Consider the following 16,607-nt stretch of genomic DNA (forward strand, 5'->3'; position numbering starts at 1 on the left):
GAGATCTCAGAAGTGAACCCAAACAGATCCAATATTACAGAGGAAGAAGCTGAGATCAAGGTCTCACAGATGATAATGAGCAAAACTAAGACCAGCCTAGTGACTCTGAGTTAGTCCTATTTCCTCCACTACAGATTCTTGTTCAATGTAAGGGTGAGAAAATGAAGGAACAGTCTCTGCCAAATGGGTTCCTTCCCCAGACACTTCTGTAATAACCTGCGAATCTCACATTAGAACTTAGGCCTGAAATGTAAGGGTGCCAGCAGCCTCTCTAAACTGATTCTGAGATTCTACTAGCAAAGGACGGCAACATGCTTGGTTTATGGTGCTACAGCAGCAGACCTGGACCAGGCAGCTTCCATATTAGGCTGGTGATTCACAGTTTAAGCCTGAACTAGACTATTCCAACAGACTCCTCATTGATGTCCTCCTTCTGGGACATTCTTTGCTCCAGACTAGCCTCCATTATGCAACCAGAGGAAACAGAACCCTAGTCATGGCATTAGGAGCCTTGCAGCATACTGGAAAGAACATAGGTGTTTGAAATCCAACACTCATCGGTTTGGACCAAGCTCTGACACTTACGAGCTACCTGACCTTGGGCAAGTCACTTTAATCATTCTGAGGTCTGGCTTCTTCATCTTTAAATTGGGGATAAATATCCCCACATTATAGGATTGTGAGGATTAAATAAATTACAGTGTGTAAAGCACCTAACATATTGCAAGCCATAATGCAGAGCAGACCTTCAATAAATGTTAATGTTCTTCTCCCAACTTCCTTCTACGTTTTGGCCACAATCCATCATTTCAGCTTATTTCCTCTCCTTACCCATTCCACTCCTCTCCTCCAACACACGCACGCGCACACACACACACACACACACACACACACACACACACACACCTCTGTTCATTTCCATCTCTAGACCAGTGCTCAAACTGAAGCTTCTCATAGGAATGAACTTCCTCCAAAGCCCAGCATAAATTTCCACCTTCAAGAATCCTTCTCTAGACCCCCTTTGGTCATGTTGGGATTGATTTCTCCTTTTCCCAAACTCCCACTTTGTTTACATTCCTTACTATATTTACCACAGTCAGTCTGATTTCAGTTATTTATGTACTTATCTATCTTCCCAACTACACTGGAGGGAGAAGGCTCTGAGAAGACAATTACTTACAGAAGGGCAGGAAATGTGTTGTTTTCCTCTGTGTATATTTCTCAATACCAGGGTTTTGTACATAGCAAGAGCTCAATATGTGTTCATTAAATTGAATCTTGCCATCCTTGACTGGGAATCTTTACAGAAAGATCCTGGACTGAGTTTATTCTAAAACTTTGCATTTACTACTTGACTTGATAAACATGATAAACTAATACTCATTGGCTTGCTTCACTTTTTTCATCCATTCTTTCAATACACTCTGGATTCCTCTTAAGACATCTCCCCAGGTTATAGGGATACATTGTTGGGAGGACATCTCTTACTCACAGAGGTAGGGGGATCTGCGAGCAAACTCTTTGGAGAACCATTCTATCTCATTGGTTAGGAGAGGACTGCCATTTCCACCATATTAAAAACCAGAGTTGTGGAATCAGAAAGTAGATCTGAATGATTTCCATCTGCCTCAGTTTCCAAGTCTATAAACAGAGTTTTAAGGTGTTACATATAAAGCATTAAAATAGTATCCACCACATAGTAAGTGCTCAATAAATGTTAGATATTATATTAACAAGGTCGGTGGACTGAAAAAAACAGAGTCAGTACTTTCACTTTTAGTACTATCTCTGCCACTGACTGATTCCTTGTGCAGTCTTGATCAAGTCCTTCCCCTCTTGGGGCCTCTCCTCATCTGTAAAATCAGAGGTAGAACCAGATGGTTCCCAAACGCCTCTATCTTCAGTGATGTGTATTTTTCTATGATCATCAAGGAGTCTTCTGTTCCATGTGCTCAAGCTGTTGGCAAGGAAAAACGTGGATTTGTAGCAGCTCGTTCCCAGATGGAAAGGGCCAGGGACAATGCCAAGGCCAAAGGCAGGACAACAGATTAATAAACCACCTGTGAGCCTTCCCCTGCATGATCTATATCATACTCATTTCAGGTCCTTGAACAGAGCACCACCTCCCTTCCAACAAAATTCACACCAAAGGCAAGAGAACAATAATATCAATGAAGAATCCTGCCTTGTACAGAATTCCTGCACTTTCTTCCCTTTGATGCCTGTAAATTAGGGCATCATCAATCTAAACAAGGGCTCTCCTTAGCACAAAGAGAAGGAAAAACACAAAGGCCCACTCTGAACCTGAAAGCTCATAAAACAAAGACCAAAGCGAGTACATAAAAAATGTCAATGACTCACTCAACCACAAACACTGCAAAGGCCTACTATGTGTCAGGAAGAGGAGGGATGAAACAGACATGGTCCCTTACTACCAGTGTACTCAGGGTACACATGAGGTGATATACCCCAAGGTAGACAGTAATCAGAGCTATATTCGAGGTTCAGCCCCTGCTATAGAAGATGGGAAGGGGGGCAACTAATCCAGCAAGGGGAAGTTGCTGAGAAGGTCACATGAGACAAGCCTTGAAAGACAAGAAAGGAGGAGGGAATGCCAGGAAGAGAGTGCAAGCAAAGAAACATACAGGGAGTATTTAAGCAACAAAAACTAGTTTATTTTGACTGGGGCATGGGTGCAGTTTGGGGAGAACATAGGGAAACAGGGCAGGAGATAGGTTTGGGAACAGATTACAGGGTGGGGAGGGGAGAACTGTCTATGCAGCTGAGGAGTCCAGACTTTATGTAGTAAGCAATGAAGCCGGCCAAGGTTTCTGAGCAGAGACATAACATGATGAGAACATTGTCTTAGAAAGATCACATGGGCACCCATGAAGAGGATGCAAAAAGAACCACATTACTAGATTACTATGGGACCCCATAACAGGAGGCCATATACACTTCCTAAGCATATGCTAGAATCCAACAGGTCCTGTTCACAGAACTTCTCTCTGCCATGGTTCAGCTTCATGCAATCTAAGTTTAAGAGGTGCTCTCTTGCCAGGCCTTCTAACCATCAAAATCTGCTACAGCACTAGAGTAAAGGCTCCCCGAAGTCAAGAACACAATTAACTCTGGGATCACACAAAGGGAAGAGCTGAGGTGGGAGAAATTGGGGAAGGGGACAAAGTCTTGAACTGGTCTGGCTCCACATGAACATCCAACCCCGAGTCTCCTCTTTACATCACTTCCAGCCTGGCCCTTTTTAGAGGGGCTGAAGCAAAGGATAGTAGGGCTGAAAGCTGCAGGCGGATGGCTGAGGATCTAGAGCGACAATATACATCAACTGCCCAGGGCGCTGCTTGGCACGTAAGCCACGGTCAATAAGCATCAGTTCCCTTCTCATCCTACAAGTCAGTTCCATCTACAAAGTCCAGTGAGGGTTCAAGACCTAGGTGACCTCAACTCTTCCCCTGGGGCCTCTCTAAAGTTCTCCCCTCCAAAATGACCTAGTTCCTAGAAATCACAGCTACCATGTATTCAGCACCCATTCTGTGATAGGTGCCATCCTGAGTGACACATGTAATCCTAGTCAACCTTCACAATGACCATATGTATTATGCCCTTTTTATACCAGAGAAACCACAGCTCTGAGAGGGGAAATGACCCAAGAACGCACAGCTAGGAAGTGGCAGGTGTGAAATGTGAACCCAGGACTACCTAACCCAAAATCAAGCACTTCCAACATTTTATTCGTGTCACCTGCGCTGGGCTCTGATCTGCTACTGACCACCTGAAGGTAGCCTGGAAATCCCGAAGAAGAGATTACTCCTGACATCATCTCCCCTCACTGTACAGCGACCCACACATGTCAAGAGCTTTTAGATGAAAACAGCTAACTTTAAAATAAGGTAGGACACACACGGAATAAACTCCTCACGTGAAAATCTATTCGTGATGTTGGACTGCCTGCGCCTTGAGCCCAGCCATACAGCAGGGTAGGGGCTGAGTTTCAAACTGGCCACTGACTGAGCTCCGACCTCGGACACCTGTCAATCTAATCTTGACCCCAGGCACCGGCGGAGCCCCGACCGGGGACACACGCTGCGTCCTGGGCTCGCCACAGACGGTACCCCGCCAGGTCACAGACGCGGTCCCTGAAGAGAGCCCTAAACAAGCGTCCCCTCAACATTCCCTTCACAGCACGATCGGATCGTGACCTCGGGCCGCTCTGAAGGCCCCGTCTGCCCTGTCCCAGGCACACCGACTCCTTCACAGACCCCCGCCCCATTTTGCTCGGAGGGATACCTCGCTGGGGCGGCTTTACCTCAGCTGACTCTCTGCGGGACCGGTCGCGCGCACCCACCTGCAGGTCGCTCCGAGAACGCGGAAGAGGCGGTACTAGAGCCGAGGGGCGGGCCCGACCAGAGAGGGGCGGAGCTGCGCGTGCGCCCTGATGGCTACTCCCCGGGAAAGGGTGGGAGCGAGCTAAGTAAACTGAGACCAAGTGAGGGAGAGGGGTGTAGAGATTGCCGGGGCAGGGGGTGGGGCTTAGCTCCTTTGACAAATTTTTTTCGGAGTGAAGGTCGGGAAGTCAAGGAAGCGACAGGAGGGACGCGGCCAGGCAAGCGGCTGGTGTAATTAACATTCACCGGGAGCTTCTGTGTGCCAGGATGGAATTTTTAAAGTGCCTATTGCATGTGGGGAAATGCTGCCAGTCTTTTCTAAAACGAGGGCTGATTCTGTAAAATTTCTGAAGACGTTTGCGTACCTATCTTTTCACTTGAGAGTTTCCTTGAGTAAAGGATTACCCCCAGTAGTTCAAAATGAAACACTTAAAAGTTAATTTCTTGGAGCGGCGCCTGGGTGGCTCAGTCGGTTAAGCGTCTGACTTCGGCTTGCGTCAGATCATGATCTCACCACTTGTGAGTTTGATCCTGTAGTCTGCCTCTGTGCTGACAGCTCAGAGCTTGGAGCCTGCTTAGAAATCTGTGTCTCCATCTCTCTCTGCCCCTTCCTCCCCTCAAAAATAAGTAAACATTAAAAAAAGAATTTTTTTAGTTAATCTCTTGGCGAAAACCAAGTGCATTTAAATTAATATGTTAACCCCCAGCCCTTCCCTAGGCTGCAAGTGTAATGAGGGAATGAGTGCTGACTTGGGTTTAATTCAGGTCCTGACTCTGAATGTGTTTCCTCCGTGGTGAAATGGAAGTAAACATCCCTTCCATATCTGTCTCAGGATTGTTGTGTGGGTCTGATGAGGTAGAGCCTCTTAGACTTCTATCTCCCACCATTCTGACAATGTTTATTCCTTTCTCCTTTTGAGCTCAGTGTTCTCACCTGTATGATGGAAGAAGGTCTGGAACATGAGAGAACATTCAGGGCTTTGCTAGATTTCCCAGTCTGGATGAAGGCTGGAGAGGGGAACCTTCTCCCACGCTTCTGTGTTGAGTCACTTACAGAATCCCTCAGTCCAACCTGAGGCCCCTGTATATCCTGACCTCTCCCCACCCATAACCTTCCAGGCCCACTCAAGCTACATGTCCTCAGAGGCCACGCTGGCCTGTTCCCTGAATATCTAAATAGCCAACTGGTCCTGAGTTGCTCAGGCCTATGTTCCAATCCAGGTTCTTAAAACTGCTATGTCTCTATGCACATGGTGACCAAGTTCAGGTAATATTAGATGATGGCTCTGGGGGGCTCAAAGAAGGGCTCCAGGAGGGCTCCCCCAAATCAGGTGGAGCTCCAGCCATACTGTGGCTCCCTTCACCCCACACTACATACAGCTCTTGGGGGTGGGAGAGTAGGAATGGCAGCAGAAACCTCAAAAAAGAAGCTACAGTGTTCTTCAGGGCCAAGGGTGGGGTGGGGGGCATCCTTTACTCAAAGGTGGAAGCTCTGCCCCAAGATGCAGAGTGGCTGGCTTCCTCATTCCCTGCTCTAAGTATTTTTATGGATTTTGAACAAGCAGGAAAACAAAGCCTTCTGCAGTGGCTGCCCAACCGAACTGCCCTTCTACCCCCAACACATGCCTCTCTCAGGAACCCCTCCTGCCAAGTTTTGCCCTATGGGGTGGAGGTGGGGGCTCTAGCCTCTGTCTTGCTGAGGCACCAGCTCTCTCTTCTGTATCCTCCTTTCTCTCTACCTCTGTCCAGTCTTCTCTGAGCATCCCTGTCTGAATTTCTCAGAGCAGTTTTGTGATGTCTTCCTGATGTATTCAGACATTCTCATGTAAAGTGCAGGCCTTAGCCACACAGTTCTGAGATAAATTTACCTTCTCTGCCATGGTGTATTTCAAAATAACTACGAGCCCGGAGCCTGAACTTTCTAAGAGTCTGAGCTATCCAGTCATTGAGGAGGTAGTGGGTACCTGTCACAGGAAGTGTGCAAACAGAGCTACCTTTTAGAATGCTGGGCTGGGCCTCCAGCTCCTAGAGCAGTGAAAGCAGGGATACTGGGCACCAGGAAGGGAGCCAAGCCAGGCAGATAGCCAAAGACAAACCTGATTTGGTAAGCTATTGTATGTTACACATCTAGAATTGCACCTGACACAGAGTATTAGCTGTTATTGTTGATTGTGAATGATCCACAGACTGTGAGTAATGAAGGAGCTCAGAGATAAGTCAGTCACTCACTCCCACACCTGGTCATGAAACAGACTGGGAAATTGAGGTCTAGAGGGGAAAAGAGGCCCACCACTGTACCTCAGGGGCTGGGCTGGGCCTGGACCCCAGGTCTCTGCCTCCCAGGAGAGTCACTGCACAAAGCCAGGCTGTCTCCTTCTTAGGGAGAGGAAAGAGCTGTAGGTAGCCCTTTGCTAACTCTTAAGAACAAGCTGTTTTCTGCTCTTGTGTGGGCAGCTGGTGGGTAAGGGACAGTGGAATGGCAGCAAGACCAAAACAAATTGTCTCCTTGGGAATAAGCTCAGGAGTCAGCCCCATGTCTTGCCACCCCAACTTTGAGCTCTGGCCAGCACCCAACAAACAGCCTTTTCCCGAGAAGGGCTTCCTCTGCTGTGATTGGGGACTGTAGCACTATATTTCTGCCCTGTCCCTTAACCCACTAGCTCCAATAAGCCACACAGATTAAGGGGTGGGGTGAGAATAGCCATGCCAGGGAACCTGAGCTGAAACAAGGAAAGACTCCCAAGAGACTGAATTCCCCAAAGTCAAGAGCCAACCCTCCCTACTCTGAGAGTCCTAGACTAGGCCAGAATTCTGGGTCCAGAATTCCCAGAACCCTGGGAAACCCTTAGTGTCTCCACCCTGTAGAGCTAGGCCAGACGTGACCACACCAGCCAGCCCTCCCCATGGCCTGGGATCTCAGGACAAAGAGCCTTCCCTTCCCCATTCTGGCCCGGCTCCCTCCACAGCCTACCCAGGAGCCATGTGGCATCCAGACCACAGCTTCCCACCAGTGCCGCTTTAGTTTGTCTCCTTTATTTTACCAAAAATAACAATAATAAAGTCTTCCCTCTGTTTCACAAAAATAGATTTCCCGTCTCCCCAACCCCTCTGCAGTCAGCACTGGCCACGGCCTAGAACCCATCTTCCAGTCCTCAGTCCTCCCTGAGGGAATCTCTGATCCCTGGACCCCACCCCAACCCAGAGCCTCCAGCAAAGCTGCTGGGTCAGTGTTTCCCCTGGGAACTTCTCCAGAGACAGCTGTCTCAGGTCCAGCTGGCTGGCCTCAGGAGCCTCATACACTTCCCCAGAGATCAGGCAGCTTCTGGACCACTGAGAGGGGCATGACTTTGGAGGCTTGGCTCAGCAGACAGCCCCAGCCAACCTGAGAGGCAGTGGGGCACTCTGGCATTCACTAGAAGTCTTTGCTCAAAGCAGGAACAGTTGTGCCCTAGAGAGGGGCTGTCAGACCATCTTTCCACATGCATCTCACCTCCCTATGTAGCAATCCACAGGCCCTGAGGTGGAGTCAGGACCCCTGGTTTCTACTCCAACTCCATAAAAGCCTTGCTATGAGGCCTTGGACAGTTTCTCCCTCCTTTCCTCAGGGCTTCCGTTTCCTCCTAGGTACACAGATGATTCTGTGAGACTGGATAATCCTCAGGCCCTTCGTGGCTGTCCATCCTGGCCTCCCAGTGTAGAGGCTCTTGGAGGGGAGGGCCCCGTTTCTGCTTCAGTTTCCCCACCTGTGGATCTGGGCACAGGGCTAGGCATGGCGGTGCTGAGTAATGGAGTGTCAAATCAACAGTTTCTCTGTGGATAGCTATCCAACCAGCTGGACTGTCTCGGGGATGGTTGGGAAGGAGGCAGGTCCTTGCAGAATGGGGGCTTTCCAAGCCTAGAAGAGTCCATTCACTAGCAACACATCTTCAGTGTCCTGGGATGGGAGAAAAGACTCTGGAGTTCCCCAATTCAAGTTCCACTGGCTCCTTGGGCTGGAGGATTATTTTGTGTTGGGCTTCAGATCCTGAGAGCCAAGTCTACAGATTCTGGGAGCTAGATTGGAGTATATGATTTCCAGTTTAGGGACCAGAGGACCTTTGTGGATATAAGGGATCAACCCCAGCCCTCAAGAGGCTGTCTATAATCAGGCTTTCCTGGAGGCAGAGGGATGAGTGAAATGATAGTTCCTGGGTATCTTTGGCTGAGCAAATCAGAACATGTGTCTGTGGTGGGCCAGGGGTGTAGGTATCTAGGGCAAGACCCCCTCCTTACCTCCCTATAGCTCCCCAGAACTCATGCTTATGGAAGACGGTAGCCTAAAGGTTAAAATATAGAGCTACATCTACAATCACATTTTGTGCACTTTTACACATGGTCAGAGTGGGGACGCTGACCTGTCATCACTCCTACAGTGGTCGTGGTCTGGTGGTCCCAATCCCTATTAACTTCCTTCTTCCTTCCCTCCTTCCTTCCATTCATCCATTTACCTAACATTAATGGAGGGCCTACTATGTGCCAGGGAGGATCTAAAGCAGCTAGTTCTTATAGAGACACCCCACAGTGAAAACCACATACACACACACATACACTCACACACACTCAGAGTCATCTGTATTCACTCACATAGATTGCTCACTCTCTAGTACCTTTCTTGCTATCACTCAACCACATCCACATTCCCCAAATAGGCAAGGGAACCACCATGGAAGGGTCAAGTATTGGAGCAGAAACCTAGCCAATCCCACCCCTAAACTTCATGTGGAGATGTAGCTCCTTTTTTCCTTCTGTGTGACCACTTTTAAGCTCTCCCCTTCTCCATTCATAAGCAGTCAAGGGGCATGTGGGCAGACTCCTGAGAACCACAAGTTCAGGGGCTTTGTGTGTGTGGAAGAGTCCCAGGCACTTCAGATTTCTCTGCTACCAGACTACTGAGGGTTCTCTCTCCAGACACTCTGTGTTCACATGGTCCATCTGACAGTCAACAACTCCAGACCTGGGTTCAGTGACAGATCCGCTCTGTCATCTCCCTCTGCAGAGACATAAGGCGGAAAGGGATGAGTCAGAGCTCAACCTACGAGGCAGCCCCTTCCCAAACTATAGGGCCTGGCTGTTCTTCTGCCTGAACCTGGCCCCTTCCTGCCCCCACTCCCAACTCCAGACTATAGACTTAAGTCTGTAAACTGAGACTTGAATGAATTCTCTATTAAAGAACAGAATCCGCTGCTAAATGAATTGCCTTCTTCTAATCTATCCACTTGGGTATTAGATTTTCTTGAAGTAGATAGCCTTTGGATCTGAAAATTCTGAGGCTAGCCTTGGTTGGAGAGGGCAACAGGGGCCTTACCAGTGGCTCTAGCTCCCGCTGGTCCACCAGGCTGAACTCGCGGATGAAATAGTAGAAGTGTTTATAGCAGGTGTTGACATGTGCCTCAGCCCCCATGCTGAGGATGCTGTCAAAGTGGTGAATGTAGACGTGGACAAAGACACGGAAGAGGCGGGTCAGGATCTTGGTGCAGACCTGCTGGAAGTTCTTGGGGAAGGGAACTCCTAGGGGGTGGGGATGGGCAGAAGTGGTGGGGATCAGCATCCTGGTGATGAAACACTGCCCAACCCTGCCCTCCCCATTCCAGGCCTAGGATGGCCACTTCCCTGCAAGGGACAGAGAGAGACCATGGTCCACTTTCTCCCCACTTCCCTTTTGAACAAAGCACAAATCTCACTGTGCCCCTCCCTTGCTGAAATACAAATCATCTCCCACATTTTCCCATCACCCTGAGCAGGACTCTGCAACTGTGTTTGGGTCACTGACCAACCGTTCTTTGGCTATGATGAAAGTTATGTTCAAATTCTCCACAGAAATATGTGTGTCTGCAGGTGCTGTCCTGTGACACCTGGGTTACAATTCCAAGGCGAGTTTATCAACATCTAGGGTCCATTTTTAAAAACATTGGTCTTTGGGATTAAGTTCTAACTGCACAGCATGGTGCCTGCTCAAGGACTTTCATGATCTGATCCTGACCTCCTTCTCCAGCCCCACCCCAACCCTTCCTTTTCATAACATTCACACAGCAGGTCCCAGATCCCCAATCCCAAGAACTACAAAATCCTCAAGAACTAGTTCAGATATCTCTCATTCCTTCAACTATTCAATAACACTTACAAAGAACCTTCCATCTTTGAGCCAAGTTCTGTGCTGGGCCCTCCTCACCTTTTGCTTCATATGGTAATGGGTACCATAGCCCTTATAGATATGATAAAGTAGAAGTGTGTGGTGGTGACACACGACAATGAAGCCACTTGCCCAAGGCCATGCTTCTTGATTAGACAGACTGAAGGCAGGATTAAATGCTGTTGGCACTGCACTGCTGTGACCTGCAGAGATAAATGCCACAGCACCTGCCTGAGGGAAGCCCGGTACCTGTGAAAAAGACACAATTTCTGCACAGCCCCTCACACTCAGGGTAGAGATCTTGGTGGCAATGCCATCTTCTCTGCTGTGGCAGAGTCATCCCCAGGGTTAAGGTACAGATACCTGGGGCTCACAGTCCTGAGTTAGAAGAGGCTACAAGAGAATAAGAGCCCAGACACAGGCCCACACTGGTCCACCCTGCTCCATACTGGTCCTCACTGCTCTCAGGTGGGGTTAAGCCCTGCCTCCCTGTGAGCCCTACTAGGCCCAGCCCATATTCCTCAGACTTGTCCTGCCCATCTAGACTTGGGGCCCTGGGTCTTAAGAGACCTGAGCTGCACTTCTGAATCCCTCCTGATTCAGTGCACTGCCTCTGTTGGCCTCAGTTCCTCCTATGTGAAATGCAGATGCCCACTGTTGGGCATGATGGTGCAGGAAATGGCAGGCCCCCAGCTGGGGAGGGGCTGTGAGCACTGAATCGTGACTCAGCGCCCAGCCTCTCTCAGTATTCAGACATCTCCCCTCTGGGCTTGACCACCCTGCCCAACCCATCTCTGATTCCTACAGCCTTGATGTGGAGGAACGGGAGGCCAGGTGGGGGTGGGGCTGCTGTGATGAATACGGTGTCATGCCTGCTCAGCTCCTGGGCTGACACCCGCTATTGCTGCCCTTGGGTGGGGAAGCAGGGCCAGTGTGACTTCACTCATCTCCTCTCCCCACCCTCACGGGCCCAGGCTGCCCAGCTGAGATAAGAAAAGGCCCCTTGGCTTGGGCCTGACAAGGGAAAATTCTGCCCTCTGAGCCCCCTGAGGTAGAGATACAATCTGGCCTTCCCAATCCCCACCCCTTTCCCTTTCCTGGAGCAGGGAGTCAGAGGGAGCTCCCAGGAGGTTGCAAGTCAGTCAGCCAAGGCAAGGTGACCTGTTAGGAGCACCTAGAGACATCTGTTCTAGAAGGTTCTGAGAATCATAGTGGTCTTGCCAGGGTGGTTCCTGGAAGGACACTTAAGCCTCAGATAAGGGTCCCAAACAGAACCACGTAGTCCTAGGTCAAGATGCCTGATTTTGAACAGACACTTAACCTCTCTGAGGCTGTTTCCTCTTCTACAAAATAGGGATGAAAATCATGCCCCCCCCCCGCCACCCCTTACGGAATTGCTGTGTCAAACTAAATGCCTCATCTGTAGAATGGCCTCTTGTGGCTCCTTCCCTCCCTGGCCAGGCCTGATTTGCCTGCCAGGTGGCACTCACCAACACGAGTGGGAAAGACGTCCTCGTCATTGATGAGGCCCTCAATCCAGTCCATGAGCAAGGCCATGTAGCGCGGCGCTGAGAGCTTGGCAGGCCGCCTATACTGGCGCTCGTCCTGCCAGCGGTACTCATAGCGGGGCCCTCCGGCCATGACCGGGCAGCTAGTTTCACTGCAGCGCTCAGCCATGGTGCCATAGATGAGGTTGATGCGATTGAAGAAGTCTACCACGTGCACGGCGATCCAGTCGTCGATGTTCTCTCCTGGTGGCAGCCTCACCACAGTGCGCAGGTCCAGGCCTGACTTGAGTGATGCCTGTGCCTTCTTGTACAGCTCGAAGCGCTGTGTGCCTGGTTCGAAGCGCTTCCGAGGCCGGAATGTCTTGTCCTTGGCGAACACCTGCTTCAGGCACAGTGCCATGGCCAGGCGGGGCTGAGGGCAAGGTGTCCAGGGGCAGGACCTGTGGCTGCCCTGCCAGGGCCAAGGGCACGGAGAGAGCATGGTGGTGAGGTCCTCGCCAAAAGGGCTTTGACTTCCCAACACATCATTTCCCTCTCACTCTCAGCTTTTGGCCCACCTCAGCCTTTGCCTGGAGTCTAAGTCTTCCTCATCCCCTAAGTCCAGGGCCCCTGCCCTATTTCCAAGCTACCCTTGCTCCCCCTGCCAAGCACCCACAGCCCCCCCATCTCATTTTGCTACCTCTCCCCTTTCACTGCATCTCACAGAGGTCTGGGCCTGGGCTCCAAACAGGTGCTCATCAGACTTACTGTTGACTATTAGAGAGGTGGCAGAGGCTTCCTGCAGGCCCTCCAGGAGGCAGGGGCCTGGATGAGATGACCTCAGGGGTGCCCTGTGGACCAGGTGGTGCAGCGTGGGAGAGGCTGGCTGTATTGTGCTGGGGGTTGGGGTAGGGAGCAAGGCCCCGCCTTCAGCTTCCTCTGGGATATCCCGAGTCCATCCGGCCACCGGGGATTCCCAGGGAGCGGGAGGGACTTTTCTACCAAAAATGTACTTTCCTTTTATTACCTCCAAAAGAGGAAAGGGACCTCATGTGGCCAGCTGGTGGCCTCTGAGTGTGGCTGCCGGCACTAGAGGAGAGGGGGAGGTGGCAGGTCCAGATGGGTACCACTTCCTCCAACAGTGGCTAGAGATCCCTCCCTACCAAGCCAGCCTCCTCCAGACCCAAAACTGAACAAGCTGCCGGCTCCTCCTGCACCTGACAGTACAAGCTCGGTGAGCACCTACTATGTGCCTGGCACCGGAAAGTAGGGGAATATAGTCAGATCTACCCAGCTGGGCCTATCTAGAATTCAGACAAATTTGTTTTGCCTCTTAAATGGAGGCATCCCAGACTCAGAACAGAGTTTGGAACAGCAGGCTTGGAGGCAGACAGGGGTCCTGGGTTCTAGTCTCAGCTTTTCCATGGCTGGGTGATCCCCGTAGCAGGCATGAGTCTCACCCATGCAACATCCTGGGTCACTCAGATACAGACTAGGTTTCTGGGACTGGTGTGGTAGTCACCTCACCTACGCTGTGCATGTGTGAGCTCTTGGGAAAATCAGACCCAGGTACCTGCTGAGAATGGAATTTAGCCACAGACTGAGGGCTAAGCCTGAGTGTAAGCTAAGCACTGAGCTGTGGCTCTGGGCTGACCTCTGACCTGGCCCTGACCCTGGTCAATTTGAGTCCTGACTCTAGCCCTAGACTGAGGCTGAACACAGCCACAAACAAAGCCTCGCCTTAACCTCAGAGCTGATATGAAGCACCTTCCTGTCTCACGTCTCTAATAATGCTGGGAAGAATGGAGGAATGAGGACAGGAACAAGGTGACAATTGGGGGAGGTATCAGGTTAGGCAACAAGTCAGGCTAGTGGAGAAATTTGGAACAAGGATTCTTTCTTGGACCCATAACAGGCAGGCCAGGATGGGGATGGTCAAGAAAATGACAGGTGGTATGGACAGGAGGGGCAGATCTCCCAGCAGGATCTTGTCCTCTTGAAAAAACCCCTTGAAGATGTGGAAAGTCATCTCACCCATTTCCTTATCCTTGACTTCTACCCAAAGAAGTCCCCAGTGTGGCTCCTGAACTTCCTGATCCCAGAGGAGATTTCCACCCTTCACATGCCACCTGCATTCTAAACTCTGCTTGTGGCAGGTGCTTCCAAAAATCATTCCTACTGCAATTAGGCGGGGTTCCTGGTTCTCCTCCTTTGCACAGCCCCCTTTACTGACAGTTACCAATAGACTACCACCTGAGCATTCATCATCTCACCCCACCTTTCCTGCCCACTTCCCTCCACCAGCCACCCAGGGCTGTTTCCTGATCCCCCACCCTCCTGCCCCCATGTTTTTCTTCCACTGGTCTCTCTGACTACACATGACCAGGTTGAATGCTACCTCCTCCCACAGCCCTCTCTACTAAACCCAGAAGCCTTTCTCCTCAGGTGGAAGCTGCCCTTTGGCCATTGTTGCCCCACCCCCACCCCAGCCTAAGTCAGGGCACATAGCTGATGCTCAGGCTTTAAGGAAACCTTACAATCAAGAACTATAGAGTTGAAAGAGCCCTGAAAAATCAACCGACCAACCCACTTCTTGCACAGATGGGGAAACGGAGGTCCTCTTTCTGAGGAGCCACCATTCACAAAGCAAGTTTCTGGCAGGGGATCTCTAATGATTGAATTGGACCCCAGGATAAGGTGGGGCGCAGCCCATGACAATGAGTAAAGGACCATTTTCTTGTACTGGCTGGTCACTGGTCTGGTGGAGGTAAGGGGAAATGAGGGGAGTGGAGGGAGAGAAAGGAGGGGAGTGGGGGGAGAGGAGAAGCATATTCCCACCAATTAGATGAACCTAATTCCTATCCCCCAACATGCTGAACCTCCCCCTTGCCCCCACAACACCTTAAGTGACCTGACAGTGAGCTAGACTCCCATCTTCTGGTTGTAGAATGTCAAGATCTGGGTCTTTCCCCAAGAAAATGTAAGTAAACTTCAGGAAGGGGAGGGAGGGAATCTATACACACCCCTTGTCTCTTCACTTCCCACTCCCATGCCCTTGCTGAGTTTCCATCCCTCACAGAACCTCTGTCCCTTCCCTGAATCATGGCCATTTCTGCCTCTCAGTCCCTGCTGCTAATTCTCTGTGTCCATCACTCCTAAAGTGCCCAGTGATGACTCACTCCCTGGGTGGGCATCTGGGTGGGCTTCCCAAAGGACCACAGAATGGTCCTGTCTGTTCTTGACATTTACCACCCCCCTGCCAGAGCCACACCTGTCACTACTCTGACCTGGCCCAGGATCTTGGACAGGGGCTGGACCCAGTTTGAACCCAGAATGCAGCCTACGGCTGTAGGATGGGTGTGCGGGGGCGCCCTGAGGTCAGAGATCCAAGAGAAAGGTAGGGGCGGGACTCCACGCTCTTCCCACCGCGCCCGGTCACCCTCGCCCACCCCTTGCCCTCCCCCTGAACCCCCCTGACCCCCTCGCCCAGCTGCCGGGACAGACCTGTCTTAGGACCCAGAGGCGCAGGCCTGACGTTTCCGCTCCCGAAGACACGCCCCCCTCAAACACCGCCACCCCCAACCCCGACTTTCACAGCTCTGAGCCTCGGACCCCGGACCGAGCGCCTGCGGCCAGCCTGCCTTGGGGCGGACGTCGCCTCCGGTCGAGGCCACGCCGGGACAGCCGAAGAAATGAAAGTGGCAGCGAGGCTGGGCCGTGCGCGCGGCGGGGGCGCGGGAGCTCACTCACGGGGACCGCCTCGGTCCTCCTCTCTGGCCGCAGGGTCACATCCCCAACACGCTGGGTCGCGTCCTCCTCCCGTTCTCCGGCTGGGCCGGTTCTCTCGCCTGTCCACCGACCCGCCCGCCCCGCCGGGCCGCGGTCGCCCTCCGCCCCCGCGGCGACGCCAGCTCCGCCCCCGCCCTCCCGGCCCGAAGCGCCGCGGCCGCCGGGCGGGGAAGGGGCGGGGAAAGGGGACCCCCTCCCAGTGCACAGACGCACGCCCGCCTTTCCGGGAAGTCCGAATCGTGCTCCCAGCTTCCCGCTGGGCAAAGGACGGACTGAGCAGCTGGCCCTGGCCGAGTCCCCTTGGACTTCTGCCACAGAGGCAGCCTCCGCTTCCTCAACTGTAAAATGGGGACAGGCCCAGCTTGTGTGTGGAGCAGAAACAAGGAGCTGCTAGGTAATGGTGGTTTCCTGTGTTCCACTGTCCCTGAGCTCAATCAGGATCGGGTCTGCCCTATCCGCTCTCATACCCTCGGTTCCTGGCATGGTGCCTGGCACATAGCTGGCACTTAATTAATGCCCATTTGCTGAGTGAATAAATGCTTTGGTAAACACAAGCTGAGTCCCTCACCCAGCACTGAAAGGACAATGCTCAGATAACAGGCTTACACCGCCCCTTCCCCGCCCCCCCCCCCCCCCCCCCCCCCCCCCCCCCGCGATCATGCCTGGAAGCTTTGCTCAGGCTGGGCAGATTCTCCTCACTCCTCAAAGTCACCCCATTTCCCCCACAAGACCTTTGTTCCAGCTCTTCCCAGTTTGAAG

The 16,607-nt window shown here is 51.7% G+C and overlaps 2 protein-coding genes across 12 annotated transcripts in view; both read right to left on the reverse strand.

The window, feature by feature from the left end:
• MKNK1 (MAPK interacting serine/threonine kinase 1) overlaps positions 1-4,873 on the reverse strand; it is a 47,047-nt gene extending 42,174 nt beyond the window's left edge. For 2 of the 6 annotated variants that reach the window (XR_006205833.1, XM_042951021.1), the window contains exon 1: positions 4,325-4,873. The gene's annotated coding sequence lies outside the window, so the exon portion shown is untranslated. The remainder of the gene's footprint in view (positions 1-4,324) is intronic. The other 4 variants (XM_042951024.1, XM_042951025.1, XM_042951023.1 and 1 more) reach the window with 2 other exon arrangements.
• A 157-nt stretch (positions 4,874-5,030) lies between these two features.
• On the reverse strand, positions 5,031-15,949 carry MOB3C (MOB kinase activator 3C). Of its 6 annotated transcripts, none has more exons than XM_042951839.1 (5): positions 15,810-15,949; positions 12,828-12,955; positions 12,063-12,531; positions 9,748-9,950; positions 5,031-9,432 (listed from the first exon to the last, which is right to left on the reverse strand). In XM_042951839.1, exons 3-5 carry the CDS (start codon positions 12,478-12,480, stop codon positions 9,403-9,405), a joined length of 651 nt encoding a protein of 216 aa, XP_042807773.1. In that variant the 5' UTR covers positions 12,481-12,531; positions 12,828-12,955; positions 15,810-15,949; the 3' UTR covers positions 5,031-9,402. The 6 variants fall into 6 exon arrangements, with proteins under 6 accessions (XP_042807773.1, XP_042807768.1, XP_042807771.1 ...); XM_042951834.1 differs by having other exon boundaries at positions 15,564-15,949; XM_042951837.1 differs by lacking the exon at positions 12,828-12,955.
• Positions 15,950-16,607: the final 658 nt, after the last annotated feature.

This window comes from Panthera leo, chromosome C1 (genome assembly GCF_018350215.1).
Source record: "Panthera leo isolate Ple1 chromosome C1, P.leo_Ple1_pat1.1, whole genome shotgun sequence".
Lineage (NCBI taxonomy): Eukaryota > Metazoa > Chordata > Mammalia > Carnivora > Felidae > Panthera > Panthera leo.

Coding starts and splice junctions, on each gene's coding strand:
- MOB3C (XM_042951837.1), bottom strand. CDS start 12,480: ATGGCACTGTGCCTGAAGCAGGTGTTCGCCAAGGACAAGACATTCCGG. Junction 9,951..12,062: donor CGTCTTTCCCACTCGTGTTG/GTGAGTGCCACC, acceptor CCCACCCCCTAG/GAGTTCCCTTCCCCAAGAAC. Junction 9,433..9,747: donor AGCGGGAGCTAGAGCCACTG/GTAAGGCCCCTG, acceptor ATGTCTCTGCAG/AGGGAGATGACAGAGCGGAT.